Source organism: Acomys minous (genome assembly GCF_964271855.1).
Source record: "Acomys minous genome assembly, chromosome: 12".
Taxonomy (NCBI): domain Eukaryota; kingdom Metazoa; phylum Chordata; class Mammalia; order Rodentia; family Muridae; genus Acomys; species Acomys minous.
The window spans coordinates 21,996,641-22,013,926 of NC_140493.1; the positions used below are offsets into that span (position 1 = coordinate 21,996,641).

The window sequence follows — 17,286 nt, forward strand, 5'->3', positions numbered from 1 at the left end:
GCCATCTCCTACTTGTCAGCACCTGAATTCCAAGCCCACCTCTTCCACTGAGCAACATGGAATCCCAGGGGCCTACCTTTGATCCCATATGGCTTACAAGAAAAAAGAAGAAAAAAAAATTACCCAGTCACCAGCTTTCCATCCACTGCCCAGGAAATCCAATAAAACTGCCAGTTCCTCTCAAGCCCATATAAAAGGAGAGCCCCCCCACCCCCGTTTCCATCTGTAATTACATTTGACTCACAAAATGCAAGGGGAGCAGGACCCTGGGAGGGGTGTGAGTGGGAGGGACTCCAGTGCTGCTCACTCAGCCCACCCAAATCAAATCTTCGGAGATGAGAGGGTGGCTGATGATGACGGGTCTGTGACGGCCATCCGCTGGCCCTCAGCCACATACAGTGTGTACGTGTTCCCTCCAACCGAGCTGGAGCCACTGCGCTTCAGAAAGGTCACTAACTCGCCTCCCTCCTCCCCCGCAACAGCTGTTTTTTCCAGGCAGCACACACCTGTTAATCTCTCTCTAATGGACCATCCATCACTCCCAAGAGCATTTTTTTTTCCGGGAGAGAGGCAGGCGGGAGAGAGGCAGACAGATGAATATAGACAGACAAGTGGGAGGCCAAGCAAATGGGGGGATGGAAGGGACAAGGCAGAGATGCGGAGAGGAGCAGAGAGATGGGAGCAGGATGGATGGACAGACAGATAGGGATGTGGCGAGCAAAAGGCAGAGGCGAAAACCCTTCTGTAGACTTTAAGTGGTCTTGGGATGTAGCTCAGCAGGCACAGCATTTGTCTAATTCCCAGCACCCCATTAACCTGGTATATGACAGCAGTACATAAAAGGACATGCATAGGTCTTTGAACCAGTCCAGGAACCCCTCAAGCCCAGCCCAGCTCCATGGTGACAATGGTGACAGGTGTCAGCTAAGTTCCTCCCTGGGGCAGGCGTATACTTTCTATGCACATGTCATTTGTGTTTCCATCTTGCCCACATTGTCCCCTCTAACAGTTAGGAAACGTGTGGCACAGAGACAAAAGTGGCTGCTCAAGGTCAGGGCCAGGCCAAGATGGAGTCCACCCTGGAGTCAAGTCTCCTCCTTGGGCTGCAAATCAGGTGCCTTCACTGGGCCACATTTTAGAAGTTTGTTCAGCAGACATATAATTCCCTGCCTACAAGCCCGCCATGGCTCTCCACTGCACTGAATAGAGACGTGTCCTTGAGGCCCTTAGTGGATAAGCAGCCCTCTTTGCCTCGTGGACTGTCTACCACACCCTTTGTACACATCCTTATTGAAAAGCTCTGGGTCCTGCCCCTCCCTTGTGCCAGTCTTTCTAACTGATAACTCATGGTCCCTCCTTCAAGATCCATCCTCAGTGCTGCCTCTTCCAGGAAGCCTTCCCTGACTGCGACCCATATCAGTGCCTCTCTCTCTCTCTCTCTTTCATGATGGCACTAAGGCATCCCATAATTCTCTTCCCAGAGTCACCCTAACCCTGTGTTACTTGGGACCCTTGCACCCCGAAACCAGCTGTGCTAGTGCATGCCAGGTCACCTGGGCAGCCTATGCCGCTTCCTCAGTTTCCCCCTCTGCCCCCATCCTCCACATGGGACTGAGACATACACCCTGCTTGCACTCCATGGCTTCTATGAAGATGAAGCCTGGGAGCCAAGTTGACCATTCTTGACAGTGACACGACTCAGCCAGAGACTACGCAAGCGCAAGCAGTGTGGACTTCTCCAGTCTCGCGGGACTTTCTTTTTTCCAGTGCTGGGAACTGAACCCAGGATGCGCCGGGCAAGTGTTCCGCCATCAAGGCACATCTTGCCCTTGTTGGCCATTATCTCTCTCCCTCTTCATGAGCCACATGCAGGTCCCTGACTGGATGACATCCTTTCAACTGTCACCTCCTTCTAGGCCAGTCCCTAATAAGGAATATCTAAGCCATAGTGAGCCTGAAGAGATCATAATGGCCTTCCATTATCCGAGCAGCAGTGACCACCCTAAAAGCTATGAGCATCTGCACTGAGCTCCCTGTAACTAGGGAGGCAGGGGTGGCAAGCCAGGACCTCACCACCTGCGCCCTTGCAGTGATAACACAGAGTTCTCTGCAGGCCTGGGTGGGGTGCAGGGGTCAGTGGAGTTTGGGGAGAAAGTACCTGTGACATTCTCCCCTTTCTCCTTGCATGCCATCTGCAGCCCTGGGCCACCTCTCACTGTGGGTGCCACCTCAGTGGAGGGGGGGGGGGCGGAATGCTCAAAATAAATCTGGGGGCGGATCGGCTTCCCGCAGAGAGACGTCTGAGAGCCCAGGGTGAGGAACAAAAATACTAGCGGGCCCTGCGCAGAGCTCCACTGAACAATGGCTGCCACTTGGCGCTGCTTTAAAAAGAATGGTTTAAAAATGCCTCCTCCTCCTCCTCTTCCTCTTCCTCCTCCTCTAGTTAATTTTTTGAGGCTCCAGACAGTGGATGGTGAATTCACCCAGGCTGGTGGCAGAAGGCTCAAACAAAAGACCTGCTAGTAACGAAGGAGCCCAGAGTGCCTATAAGACACCAGGATTCACACATTCACCTTTCCTGACCACACTGTGGGGAGGGGAGGGGAGGGAGGGGTCTGACTTCTCTGTAGAGACACCAGCTAGGTAAGCATATGACTTTCCCAGGGCCACCCTGTCTGTCAGCTGCAGAACCAGGGTTGGAACCCAGACCATGGATGAACAACATGGCCTCTGAGCAATGGCCTTCCAAGTGTGAAAACAGGAAACAATGACTGACAGTGGTTTGGAAACCATTTGTGAGGACTCAGGGACCTCCTGATCTCCCTAAGCATGGGGCTTAGTAGGTTCCCAGTGAGTGACACCCCTAAGAGAAAGACATCTCTCAGCTGAGGTTGCAGATGAGGAGACCAGGGTAGACCTTACAACTGGCCAGAGCCTCGTCCAGCTAGGCGGGGACTCCAGGTAGGAAGCAACTTCGGTGCCACATGACTTCCACTGCCCCAATGCAAGCAGCTCCAGCAGATTGAGAGCGTTTGCTCAAGGGACACAAAGAGACGGCTCAATGGGTAACGATGTAATAAAACGAAGGTTTTTGCTTTTGTTGTTGTTGTTGTTGTTTCAAATGAGGGTGACTTTGAGTAGCCCTGGCTATCCAATAACTTGCTCCGTAGACCAGACTAATCTCAAACTCAGAGGCCCATCTTCCTTCTGCAATTTGAGTGCTGAGATTAAAGGGGTGCACCCTCACGCCCATCTTAAGGCCAACATAAAGAAAGCAAGCCTGCTCAAATGTGGTGTGTGTACAAGAGATGTGGACCAGAGAAGACACTGAGCAGACTCACGCAGGGACCCTGACTGGCCCAAGGTCAAGCTGGAGGGCAAAGGAAGAGCTGCCTTCTCTGTGCTGCTGCCTTGGAGGAAGCTTAAGAAGGCAGGGACCAGCGAGGCCCATGTAAACTCAACAGTGAGAAATAGCCCTAATTTGTTAGTGTCTGCCAGTTTCCCTGGTGTAAATACTTTCTCCGTCACCCATTTCAAACAAGCAACTACTTAGCAACTGCTTGCTACATTCCCAAATGTGAGAAAACTGACTCTCACCAGTTGGTTCCAGCAAGCCAGAGACAACCCGACTGGACTCTGGTAGAGCAGACTGTAGACACCAGAGCCAGCTGTGTGAATAGCAGCTCTCCCCACAGAACCTCCCCAAGAGTGTAAACCCCACTGGGTGTCTGCTTTCTCACAGTCCAGGGCCTTGAGGCAAAGTATAGGCCTCTCCTCTCAACAGCTCCCCCACCACGCAGAGATCCTACCCAACAGCCCTCCCCGAAGATCTTTTTAATTAAGTCAAAATAGCTGGCAAACCTGCAGTGCCACATTTAACTAAATTGAATGAAGCCTAGCTTGGTGAGGTAATGAACAAAGACTTGAAGAGTGTTGCCCGCCCCCCCCCCCACCCGCCCTACCTCCAGGCACAGGAGAGGGCTTTGCGGGATGACAATGACACCAAAGCCAAGGGGCTTCAAAATCCAAATCCTACTAGGGTGTCAATCTCACCACAGGAAGTAGGCTTGAGATGGGCTGCTTGCTGGCTAGCTGTGGGACCTCGGGTCAGCGGGGCTGGGCATAGCCAGCTGGCAAGTAGATGTGCCCTACCAGGCTGAGGATCAGGTCAAGGAAGCCACGCCTCCAAAAAGGGACAAGAGTCAGGAAAATAGGGTCATTCCAAATGCAGCCCGGGTTTGACAGGCTGTTACCCCACAAGTGGACTATTGACTTCAGACTTCCGGACAGCTTAGGAAGAAAAGAAGCAAGCCCCGAGTCCTGTCCTGTCAAGCCTCACTCACTGTCCACTCATCCTGAAGATACCCCAGAACATCTGCCCCTTGAGTGTGGCCTTGGGCAAAGGTGTGAAGTCATATGTAAGAATTAGACTCTACTCTAGCCAGGGTCAGGGAGACAGAGGTGATGTGAGGATGGGCTCAGCCTGGCCTGGGTGTGCCCTTCCACCCCTGCCCTACGATAGCCGATAGCTGGCTTCTCCACCACCCCACCCCACCTCACCCCCCAGCCCCAGCCCTGCCCTACCCCACCCCACCTCACCCCTGCCCCCACCCCACCCCACCCCTGCCCCCACACTGACCTGTTCATGATGCTCGATGCCCATGCTGACGGTGTTGATCAGGATGGCCATCATGATGCCTCTGTTGAAGTATTTGCTGTCCACGATGCCCCGCAGCTTGGCTCGTGTCTCTCGCCACACATCCCCACACAGTCGGGCTGCCCCGTCATCCTGCTCCTCCTCCTTCTCCAAGGCCGAGGAGGCCCCATCCTCACTGCTTTGGGGCCCATCCCCATCGGCTTCAGCCCCTGCAGAGCCACCAGAGCCCGAGCCTTCCTGGCCCGAGTCAGTGCTGCCCAGGCCTGAGGGCCTCCTGCCTGCTTCGTGCTGGCAGCGCGGACAGTTGCTGGGGTCAGAGGCCAGAATAGCAGAGATAGGCTGCACCAGAGTGTGAGGGGTGGTGTCCAGGGGACTGTGTTGTGGGCACAGCTCTGAAAAGCAAACAGAGGGCAGCATTAGTGTCCAAACCAAGTCCCCACCTCCCCAGGGGACACTGGCTGAAACAAGCCAACCCCACCTCGTGGGCCTGGTACTTCTTGGGAAATTCTTATCTCTGGACTTGGTCTGCTCCCCTGTGCAGAAGCAGGGATGGGAACATGCACCTGACAAAACTGTGAGATGGTTCTCTGCATTAAACATATGGCAGGCTCATCACAGCGCCTGGCACCTCAGACTATGCCAACTGTTGGTCGCCTTTGACCTTGACCTTGGGCCCCTCACTCCCACAGACCTTCCCAGGCACAGTTATGGGGTATCTGGAGACTGTAGGTCTGAGTGGAGAATCAACACCCCTCAGAGGAAGCTACAGTAGCTTTGGCATTCCCCACTCTGCCCATCTCTGTGAAGGGAGGAGGACCAGACAGAGCAGACTCTTGCTCTGGGAGTGCCCAGGAATTCCCTCCATACCAGCGAGAGTCAGGCCAAATAGGGGCAGGAGAAAGAAGGGTGACAGTAGATGTGGTCTGAGACTTCCAATCCCTAGGCTGGCCTTAAATCTGTAAGCCTAGGGTGTTGGAAAGGGTTCCCCTAGTTGACTTGGTTCTTCCTCCTCCTCTTCCTCTTCCTCCTCCTCCTAAATATTTTTTGCTTTTTAGCTTTTCTCTGTGTATCCCTAGCTATCCTGAAACTTGCTATGTAGACCAGGCTGGCCTTGAACTCAGAGATCTGCCTCCCAAGTGCTGGGTTAAAGGTGTATGCCACTACTGCCTAGCTGATTTCTTCTTTATTTTCTATATTAGAGGTGTGTGTGTGTGTGTGTGTGTGTGTGTGTGTGTAACATAAACACATTTTATTTAAATAAGAAAAAAAGCACTAAAGGGAAAGAAAAGTGGGAAAGCCTGCACCTTTCTACACTCGTTTCCAAATACTGCAAAGCAATTAGACATGAGGGTCATCCTGCTCCATGCAGCCTTGGAGGATCAAAGCTCTTCTCAGACCACATCAGCACTCGACACAGGAAAAAGAGGGGGTATGGAGGCCTGAGGCGTGGGGAGCATTAAAGAGCATAGAGCTTCCTTCCATAGCGTTCCAGGGCGAGGGTGGTAACAACAGCAAGAAAGAAGCCACTTTATACTCACATCCCTGGGAAGGTGGGAGCTGGGCTTGTCCAGACCCGAGCTCTCCTCTCCGCTCGCTAGGCCAGCCCACAGGCCTCCTGGGACCACATCTAGACGGCTAGTGTCTGAGGACAGTGGGCAACCTTCTGGCCTCTGCCAGTCTCCAATGGACAGGATAAGAAAACTAGGACCATGGAGTTCACCATGCAGGGCCTCAAACAGTAATTGTCACTCACAGGCACAAAGTAGTAGATCCCTTGAGCCCTGCTGTGGCGGAGGAGATGGCAGGCCCTGTGGTGGCCAAGATCACAAGGGGAACAGGATATGCCATGCTCCACAGCTGCTCCAAGGAGAAGTCCTGAGGCCTGCTAACTTTTCAGCAGTAGCTGAGAAGGAGCAGACCAAACCTGGAGTCCCCTGGTGTCTGGGTGGCCTCCTCTTATGACTGTATTTGCAGCTAGAGACAGACATTAAGCAAGGCCCAGAATCTCTGACAGTTTATATGACTAAGTCTTGCACTGACATACTGGACCATTTACCATTTGACTGACTCTCTTATCTCCTTGGGCCTTGGTTTTCCCATCTCAAAACTGGAGACACTATTTCTATTCTGTCCCCTTCTTGAAAGAAATGAGTAAGGAATCTCTCTCTCTCTCTCTCTCTCTCTCTCTCTCTCTCTCTCTCCTTGTAACAGGGCCTCACGTAGCTCACCCTGGTCTTAAACTCACTATGTAACTAAGGATGCCCTTGATCTTTTGGTCCTCTGGCTCCGTGTCCCAAGCACAAAGATTTCTGCCATGCTAAGGCTTGGGCCTAGAGTTTTCACGCATGCTTGGCAAGCACACTAGCAACCTGGCTGCTGCACCGCCTACCCAGCCCAGAGAGCATCCTTTCTAAACTGAACACCAAACTCACACAAACAACATGGCCCCACTCAAGCACGAGGCAGGAGCAGAGTATGGGGATGAGGGTCCCCAGTGTGCCATGACATGTGCCTGATGCCATTACTCAGATGTGCTGGTAAATAGGGAACAGCCACTGGAGCCAGAGTGGGAGACGATATTGGTGGCCACAAAGAGGGAGGCTAGTCTTGCAAGGCTGTGAAAAAAAAATCACTTGACCTTCGAGTACAGGTACCCAGGTTTGCCTGCAAAACTTGGAAGAATTTTTCTGGATAGAGAGTAGGGCAAAGGGTAGGCAGGGCAGATGAGTCCTGGACAGGCCATAAAGGAGCCTGCAAAGAACCCCTGGGACCCCACATCTAATGTGAACACCTCTTGTTTCAGCAGGCATGACCCACTGGCAATATTGCCATTGTGAGACACACACACACACCCCCAATCATGGCACATGAGCTAGAGTCAAGGCCACTTACTGCGGTGGCTAGGCTCCTTGGCATGGGGCCCAGCCTTGGCCGGGGCCTGTGTCCCCGGGCCCGTGGTTTGGCGCCGGCTCTGCAGGGCCTGGTAGAAGCCCAGGGCACGCCGCTTGGCCTTGCGAAGGATGTGACAGACATATTGGAAGATCTCTTCATAGCAGTCGCCGGGCTCAGCATAACTGGCCACCGTGCTGGAGGACAGGTAGCGCTGGCGTTGCTCCAGCATCAGCCGGTGCTCACGTTGCTTGGTCTCCGAGAACTGGGTCGCTATGACAACGAGGCACAGGTTGATCATGAAGAAGGAGCCCACCTGTGACCAACAGGAGAAAAGGACAGGAACAGGGACAGTGGGGACAGAGAAGGAGAGAGAGAGAGAGAGAGAGAGAGAGAGAGAGAGAGAGAGAGAGAGAGAGAACCAGGGAGGGTGGGTTAGGGTGGGGAGCCACAGGAGAAGAGAACAGAGAGATGGAGAAATAGTTAGCGAGAGCAGGAGACAGAGAGGGAGGCCAGAGAGAGACAGCAGAAATGGGGAAGTGGGGAAGGAAGGGGGCAGGTCAGAGACACAGAAGAGAAGGAACAGCCAGGGCACAGAGAGTCAAAGACATAAAAAATAAAAATAAAAATAAAAAAAGCAGGGAGAGGAGGAGGAGAGTTGGGGCCACACGGAAATGCAGAGTTGAGGGTAGAAATAGAGACAGAGGTACAGGGAAGATGGAGGGGCCCAGAGAGACAGAAACACAGACACAGATACGCAGATGGGACAGGAAAAGGTCACTGAGTCCTTATAAGGGGAAGGCACAGCCTAAGTGACATCCCAGGTTAGACAGGGACTGCATCCAAGCCCCATCAGGACCAAGACCACGTAGGACAGAGATGCTAAAGCCAAGAGGAAAGGCACAGTCCCTCAAGTCACAAAAGGTCCTGAGACCTACTCACACCCCAGGACTTCAGCTGTGTGTTTGGATGGGGACTGGAGCCAGGCAGCCCCTCTATACCCCGTCTACTACTCCAGTACCAGCCGTCTCCCTTGGTGTTTGCTAACCCTGAATGAGCTCCTCTGGCCTGGCAAGAGAGATGTGGCCTCTAGCCTTCTGGGACATCACCAAGAGGTTCATGCAGATGGCTGCCCCAGTCACTGCTTCCTCATCCTTCTTTCCTCTCCCCTTACATACAGCTGAGGTGCTAAAGAGGCATAAGGCCAGGCGTGGTGGCACACACCTTTAATCCCAGCACTCGGGAGGCAGAGGCAGGCAGATCTCTGTGAGTTCGAGGCCAGCCTGGTCTACAAAGTAAGTCTAGGACAGCCAAGGCTACACAGGGAAACCTTGTCTCGGGGAGAAAAAAAAAAAAAGAGGTATAGGGCTTCCTGGCCCAGAGGACTCTGGGAAACTGACTGTTTCTTAGACAAAAAGATGGCCAGTAGTCCTTGGCTGCCATGTAGTCCATAGCATTTCCGGGAGAGCTGCTGGGAGATATCTCCTGGACTGGTTAGGGACACAGAAACCAGAGAGATAAGACCCTGCCGTCTGTGTGGAAACCCCTGGAAAGCTCCTACCTAGCCTTTGTTCAGTAGTGGTGACCCAGGTCAGTCTTGTTCTCTCTGGACCTCTGCTCCCTATCTGTAAAGTGGGAGGCTGGAGCAAAGTGGGTGGGGACCTCACTGCCCAGAGGAGTACTGGGGGCTGTGTATGAAGACTAAAGACCCCCACCAGCCCGCTGATGGCATCCTGTCCTGAGACAGGAGTACTTTGGACTCAAGTGGCCCCCAATAATATCAGGGCACATTTACTGGCCACTTAGTGGATAGCAAGAGTAAACCCCAGCTCCTGGCTATGTCCCAGCTAACCCTCCTTATCACCTCAGAACTAATCACTGCCACTGACACATTTCACAAAGTCTGTGAGGAGCCTGCCTCTGAATAAACAGCTTCCTGTGGGAGAGGACAGAGCCTTCTGTCTTCCTCCAGGAAGTCACCCACATCCCAGTCCTCCTCCAAGGGACGCCCCCAGCCCCTACGGCTTCTTTCTATCTGGGTACCTAAAGTTCTAGATGCCATTGTCACCTCTCAGCCTTTCTTTCCCTGGATCCCTGCTCTGTCCCCAAGAACTCAGCTCATCTTTGGGGGTGCTCTGTGGAAGGTAAGTTGGTGAAACAGCCTGAGATGCAGAATGAAATCTGGGCCCTTCTCTCTTTCATCCAGGGTTTCTCCCGCGTCCAAGGCCCCCGGCTCCCCAGGGAACACCACTAGAGCTACATCACAGCAAGTGTGACTCAGGTCAGCAGCCAGTCTGTTCCGAGTCCTCAGTCAGGGTGGTGTCACTAACAGGGGACCAAGCTTGCCTTCACCCACCATTAGGAAGCTAGAGACCCTAGCCTTCATCCTGGGGAGGGGAGGAACACAGCTCTCCCAGAAGCATGGCCTCTGTGGATTACGCTTAAGGGCAGCAGCCACAAGCAAGCAAGCAAGACAAGGTGGACACTGGAAAGCAACGTCAGGAAGTGCTGGCCTACAGAGGCAGACAGACCCCCGCCTCCATTACCTAGTCATAGACAAGGCTGCAGAGACTCCAGAGCTCAAAGACTTCCCCCCAGAATTCCACCAGGCACCACCAAGGCCAGTCTCCTACCCTAAGTCTTACCCAGGAAGAAGCCCCATGCAGCCAGTCAGAGCATCTTGCCTGCCTTAGGAAAAATAGGGACCAGATGGAGCCCCTGAGAGGCTCCATTCTGGAACTATACCCCCAGCTAGGGCCATGAGAGAATGTGTTCCAAGAGATTCAGGCAGAGAGAGACAAGCAGGGATCAGCGGGGCAGATGTTAAAGTCTAGAGATGAGAAGTGAAGGCAAGGAGACAGGATGGATGGCTCCCAGCCACAGCCCTGACCAGCCCCTTCAATCACCAGCTGGTTGGACTGCATTTAAAACTATCCCTTCCCACTGGGGATGGATTGCCTGCTCCTCCTGCCACCGCTGCCACCTCCTGCCCTGCCAGGCTCCCCTTAAGCCCTAAGGGGGCTCCCTGGGGTGGGGTGGGGACTGCCCATCCCTCTTCTCCCTCCCCACCCGCACCCGGCGCCGTGCTCCATGGTCCTGAACTTGCCCTGATACTTACTATGATGAGCAGGATGAAGTAGATGAAGTTGTAGAAGGAATGAGCGTCCATCACATAGTACATGATCTCCACCCAGCCTTCCAGGGTGATCACCTGCAGCAGGCATGAGGGACAGGGGCCTGGGCGTCAGGCGTGGGCCCCTCCTGCGCACCAGGACTCAAGACAATACCCTGACAAGGGCTGGGATGCTGATGCCGTTCGTCCCACATCACAGTTGGACACTTCGGTCCTCTCTTGCTCAAAGGCCTACCAACTAAGGGTTGCGGACACCGGCTGGAGAAGCAGAGAGCCTTGGACTCTATCTAGTTCACTAGCATTTCAGTACACTGATGACAGAGCCCCCTGCGGAGCTGAAGCGTGGGTCAGCTGACCATTCCCTTCTTTGTCCCCTGCAATGCCATCCAGAGACGAGGAGCCATCTGGAGAAAGATGGGCTAGGTGGTGGGGCCGCCCCTGCTCTGCCTCGCCGTTGCTCGTGGCAAAGCACTGAGCAGACTCTACTCTCTGGGCTGACCAACCAAGAGACTCAGAGTGGTTGGGCATGAGTTCAGTGTCCACCCAGCTCTGAATCTCTGATACAGCCCTTCTCAGAGCAGGATAGGAGTGGCCCTGTCCTCCACTGCTCTTTCTTCCCTTCTTCCCTCTGAGGACATCAGAGCCTCCATGCACAGGGGCTGGCTGCCCTGCTCACAGCGTCTGGCACCCAAGGTAAGGAATCTGCTCGTACAGTACACCCAAAATGAAAAGTGTGTCCAGGAGCACAGTACACCCAGTATGAAGAGGAGAAAACTGAGGCATAGACAGCCCCAGTCTCCTCAACAAACACTATCTAGTCCCCTCTAGAGTACAGAGGTGGAGTTGGTGCCAAGATGGAGTCACAATTCTTTACACAAGGTGGCATCATTGGCATAATTGTCAGAGGGTGACATTCTCTATGCACTCCAGGCCTAGCCTCAGCTGTCACCCCTCTAGGAATGACCTTCCTTACCACAGTAGGGTCTTGTTTTGGCTCAGCCAACCCTTACAATGGAGCCATGTCCTGCCTCTGCCCTCTGTGAACAACACTCCCTGCTATGACTCAGCCCACCTGGGTGTCTCTAGGTGAGCCCAAGTGGATTGAAATCTTGATTAGCTAATTAGTTACCACAAACTCCTTGGCCAACAGGCATGTTTCCTTCCTTTGAACCATGGGTTTTCTGCCTGCAAAGTGATCAGGATGGAGCCTATACCAAGAGCTTATTGAACAAATCTACAGGAGTGGGTGACAAAGTCCAGCTCAAGACTTTACCTGCTGGGTGAGGTTGCCAGCCATAGCACCCACTGCTAGCTGACCAGTCCTGGGCCTGAATGCTCTCACCTGGAAGATCACAATCCAGGCATAGCCGATGTTGTCAAAGTTGATGGCGCCCTTGTGAGGGTTGGCATTGCCCGTGCGGCAGACGTTGTAGTAGCGGTTCCAGTTGACGCAGAGGCCGCTGGCGTTGAGGTCTTGTCGCCCAGCCCCAAAGTCATACACATCATCTTTGGACAGGCAGCATTCTTGGCCCTGCTCCTTCAGTGGGGGGATCTCATGGCAGCCCATGATGCCATTGTCCCCCGACAGGGAGCAGATAAAGGGCATCTCGTCATCCTCCTCTGGTTGGTAATAAGGGGGCAGGGCCACGTCCCCTTGTCTGCCACAGAAAAGAGCCGGTCAAAAAGTGACAGGGGAGGGTCACTGCCAAGTGTACTAGGCAAAGAGAGGCCATGCTACAGCAAGATTGGCCCAAGGCCGCATCACCACCCCAGGGCCCAGGAACATGTAGCCCCCTCCTGAGACACTGTTTCCCACTTCTGTTATGATCACAACAGTCCCTCCAGGTCTATTGTGACCTTTGCAAGGTTCTCTCCTTTCCCAGAGGAGCTTCCACATCCCAGAGCTAAGCCACGGCTCCCTGGGATACACGGTGGCCTGGGACAGACACCAACCAGCTCCCTGGCTGGCCCAGGCCACACTGTTTGGACAAAACAGAGCAAATGCTCAATTAGCAGCCACTGGATTTTTGCTGGCCCAGCAGGCAAGGGAGCGTGTGGCTCTGGACTGACTAGTCTCTCCCCTCCCTGGACATGGATGACCTCATCTGTGACAGCTGACCATATGTTCTGCTCTGCCCATCACACAATCGCAAATGAAATCTTATTGAGGTTTGATCGATGGAACCCAGGTAGAGGGTTCAAGGAGGGTTTAAAAGCGAAAAGATGAGCGGAAACTAGCCTTACAACAGAGGGGCTCTGAGACCGTCGTAACAAGCTTAGTGTGGCGTCTTACAAATAAGGCCCCTTAGAGGAGACCACAACACGTAAAGACAGACCTGTGTCTTAAGGCAAACAAGAAGCCAGCACCCAGAAGGCTGAGGCAAGAGGATTGTGAGTTTGGGGCTAGCCTAGGCTAAGTGTTGAGTTCATGGTCAGCCTGGACTGAACAAAAAGATGTTGCCTTTTATTTGTTTTCTTGGATGGCTGGTTGCTTTGAGACGGGTCTCATGTAGCCCAGGCTGTCCTCAAACTTTCTAGGCAGCTGACAATGGCCTTAAACTTTAGATCCTATGGCTTCTGCCTCTTGGGTGCTGGAATTATAGGTGCACGCCAGTACACCTGCCTGTAAATGCTGTGTCAAAAAAAAAATTAACTTAATTCAATTAAATTTTTTTTTAAAAGCAAACAAGTTAGGGTGGTGATGGTGACAGCATGCCTTTCATCTCAGCACTTAAAGGAGGCAAAGGCAGGCAGATCTCTGAGTTCAAGGCCAGAGTGAGTTCTCAGATAGCCAGGGGTACACAGAAAGACCCTGTCTCATAAAACAAAAGCAAAAAAAAAAAAAAAAAACCAAACCAGCAAATAGAAATAATACAGACCTGCCTCCTCCCATCTAAATGGCCACCTCAGGGTTTTGTAATGCAATGTGGGGAGAAAGAGTGTAAACAGACACTCACACTGTTGGTGGGAGCATAAACCGCACCACCCTTGCGAGAGACAATTCATCAACAGCCCTCTAGCGATCAAGATGTCACAGCCAACCACACGGAGGCTCACAACCACCTGCTTCCAATAAAGACATCACTTTGATCCCTGCAGAAAGGCTGGACTGTGCCACACATGATTCTGGGAAGACTGGGTACCCATGAAATAAATCAACCTTGACGTCACTCCGCCCAGCATACACCGCACACAAAATCCTCTGTGATGGAATAGACCAGACAGAAAGATGAAGCCAAAGACCTTTTGAGAATTTTTTTTCTGACTTCAGGCTCTGAGATTTGTTCAATAGCAACGCTGAAAAAAAAAAAGATTGTAAAGCTAAATGGGATTGGGGGGGGCAAGTGTTTGCTGCTCAAAAACACCATTAGCAGAGTTAACCAGCCACTCCCTGGAACTCCCACCTATGAGTGAGTTTGCTGAGTGAGCGAGCACACTGCTATTATTTATCCAACTGTCAATTTGGGTCACTTCTGGGTATGGGGTCCCTATGACTCAGAATTATTCTTGCCTACAGGCTTGAGTGGGTATGAGCCACCCTTTCTTTCTGTGGGGGAGGTGGGATGGGCAGGAGTGGTATTTGTTTTGTTTTGTTTTGTTTTGTTTTGTTTTTTTCAACCCAAGCTGACCTCCAACCATCTTTCTGCCAAAGGCATCCTGCAATGCTGGGAATTACAGGTGTGAGCCACCACTCCCGGCTAAAGTTCAATGGCCGTGATTTTCTTTTCTCTTTACATTGCTGAAGAATGGCTCCAGGGACGTTGTGCGTGCTAAGGGAATGCTCTGCGAGCTGAGCTACATCTTCAGCCCTCATCCAGCAAGTCTTCCTTCCCGGAAAAGCCCCAGGGTACACCTGACAAGCTGAGGGTGTGTAAAACATTGGGTTTGTCCAGCCTCCTACAGTGGATCCTGAAAGCACTGTGAGGATTCACTGAGGCCTCCCTGAACACAGAGGAACCCCGCCTGCTCTGTGTCTGTGGCAAATAGACAGGTCCTTCTCACTTTAACTATCCTGGGAGGGCACCATGGTCCCTCACTGCCGTTTCAGTTACACATCCCTTAAGACCTGGAAGGAGAAGAGCCTTTTCAAATACTCATCTGCCACTCTCTCGCGCAGCCCCCTGAGAGGTCTCTTGTAAGGGCCTCTGGACCTTTTTTTTTCTTTCTTTTTTTTTTGTACACTTCTTATCAGCCTATAGCCATTCTTCACATGCTCTGGTTTCGAGGCCTCTAGTGGGTGCACGTATTGCAAAGTTTTTCTCTTTCAGATTCAATCGCTCCTGCAGACCTAGACATCCTAAAGTCACACCATGCTTTGAGGTGTCCAGCTCACTGTGGACATCAACCCAGGCGGGAGGTGGTTCTCGGGCTCCACGCGTGAAGGACGGAGAACTCAGAAGCTCCAGGATGCAGGGGGCAATGCAGCTAACACTGAGGGATGATGAGCTGACCCTGTTGGGTCGTCAACGAGCACCTGTCATTCCTGGAGTCCCTCCTGCCAGCCTTCCTTCTGGTGCTCTTCTGCCACCCCCACTCTACGTACTCAGAAACCCCAGGGCAGCTGTGCTAAAGGCCAGCCTGCACCCAGACACCCGTTCAGGTGGACAGCCGAGCCCAGTTCCTACACTTGCCCAGCCCCAACCCTCCCTCCACTGTAGTATGGCTGAACCCCTCTCCTGGGGTCCCCCAAGGCTCTGCCGCTGCCAGCCTTAGTTGATAAAGTGCTTGCCTTGCATAAGGACCTGAGTTCAGATCCCCAGCACCCACATAACTGGTCATGATGATGTGTGCCTATAACCCCAGCACTAGGGACACAAAGACATAAAGGTTCTGTTGGCCAATCCATCTAGCCAAATTGATCAGTTCTAGTTTTAGTGAGAGTCCATCTCAGTGTGTGTGTGTGTGTGTGTGTGTGTGTGTGTGTGTGTGTGTTTGTGTGTGTGTGTAGTATGTATGTATGTATGTATGTATGTATGTATGTATGTATGTATGTATATAGTGGAGAGCAATCAAGAAAGACACCCCCAAACATTGACCTCTGGCCTACACATGTGCACACATGTATGCGGTGGCACAAAAAAACACATTCACATAAACCAAAAAGTAAGGATGCTATGCTTCCCCCACAGGATGCTGGGAAGGTAACTGACTTGGTCATGCTGAGCACAGTGCCCAGCACGTACTAAGCAACCTGTGAATACCAGCTGTCATTCTCCAGAACCAGATTCAGGCCCACCCTGCCACTCAGTGTGTGTTTATTAAGGATAGCTGCCATATATCAGCTGTGGCACCAGACTGAGTTACGCTCATCAACCCAGGATTCCTGGTGCCATTTTGGTGCCTTCCCGATAAATGAACAGTGGCACCCCCTTCCCCATCAGGAACTTCCCAGACTAGTAGAACACACATTGTGTAACACAATGGCTCACTCCTGTTCAGCACTTCCTGGGGTCAGGCACTGTCCCTAAGGTTCCGCATGCTCTAATTTGGGTCATTCTCAAAGCAACATTGTAGTAGGGAAACTGAGGCACAAAGTTGCTGAAGTCATATGGCTAGCAAGTGGCAGAGGCAGAATTAGACACTAAAATTCAGACTCCTTTGCCCCAGCCCCCAATTGAAGGGCAGCATCTGGAGGCTCCATCACAGATTAACTCCTACGCCAAGCAGTGGTGCCGCACACCTTTAATCCCAGCGCTTGGGAGGCAGAGGCAGGCGGATCTCTGTGAGTTCGAGGCCAGCCTGGACTTCAGCTCAAGTTCCAGGACATCCAGGGCTACACAAAGAGAAACTTTGGCTCAAAACAGACAGACAGACAGACAGACCAAAAAAATTAACTCCTGCCGGGCGTGGTGGCGCACGCCTTTTTAATCCTAGCACTCAGGAGGCAGAGGCAGGTGGATCACTGTGAGTTCGAGGCCAGCCTGATCTACAAAGTGAGTACAGGGCAGCCAAGGCTACACAGAGAAACCCTGTCTCAAAAAAAGACACACACAAAAAAAATATTAACTTCTACCTCACCTCTGACCCCTGATACAGCAAACATCAATCTTGACCTTTCAGGTTTAGGTCTAAGTTTCACCTTTAGACATCCCAGAAGTCCTCTCTTCTCAGCCCAACACCCTAAGTCTGAGTACACATTCGTCTGCCTGGTCCTCCTAGGGTCAAGATCAAGGAACCATGCAGAAAATAACTCTGGAAGTGGCAGGCAAATGTTTACTATGATATCCATGCTCGGAGACACCTACAGCCAGAAAGGAACCTTGCCGTGTGAGCCTGAGCAAACCCTTTCCTCTCTAGGCCTCGTGCCCTGTCTGCACAGGTCTGGGTTAAACTGAGGTCCCTGGAGGGTCTGGCTCCCACCTAGGTGCTCCATCTAGGAAGGGTCCCGCTCTGTCCAGCTTGCATGGCTGAGGAGCTTGTTCATAGAACAGCCAGCCGGTAGTTGGAGGTCTGATTTGAAGCCTCCAGACAACAAGCCAAATGGACAAAGGTGATTCCCCACTGGGTGCCTGTTGCTCCCGTCTAAGGCCAGGCCTGGCTCACCAGATCCTCTTCTGGGGTCTGTCTGGACCCCATCTGTCTGAGCCCCAGGAAAGACCTACTTCTT

The 17,286-nt window shown here is 52.5% G+C and overlaps 1 protein-coding gene across 1 annotated transcript in view; it reads right to left on the reverse strand.

Annotated features, from left to right (window-relative positions):
- The window catches only part of CACNA1I (calcium voltage-gated channel subunit alpha1 I), a 121,357-nt gene that overhangs the window by 37,305 nt on the left and 66,766 nt on the right, over positions 1 to 17,286 (reverse strand). The window contains exons 7-10 of the mRNA XM_084748317.1: positions 12,022 to 12,337; positions 10,665 to 10,757; positions 7,550 to 7,862; positions 4,640 to 5,049 (exon numbers count right to left, since the gene is read on the reverse strand). Coding sequence (XP_084604443.1) covers positions 4,640 to 5,049; positions 7,550 to 7,862; positions 10,665 to 10,757; positions 12,022 to 12,337 — 1,132 coding nt within the window. The remainder of the gene's footprint in view (positions 1 to 4,639; positions 5,050 to 7,549; positions 7,863 to 10,664; positions 10,758 to 12,021; positions 12,338 to 17,286) is intronic.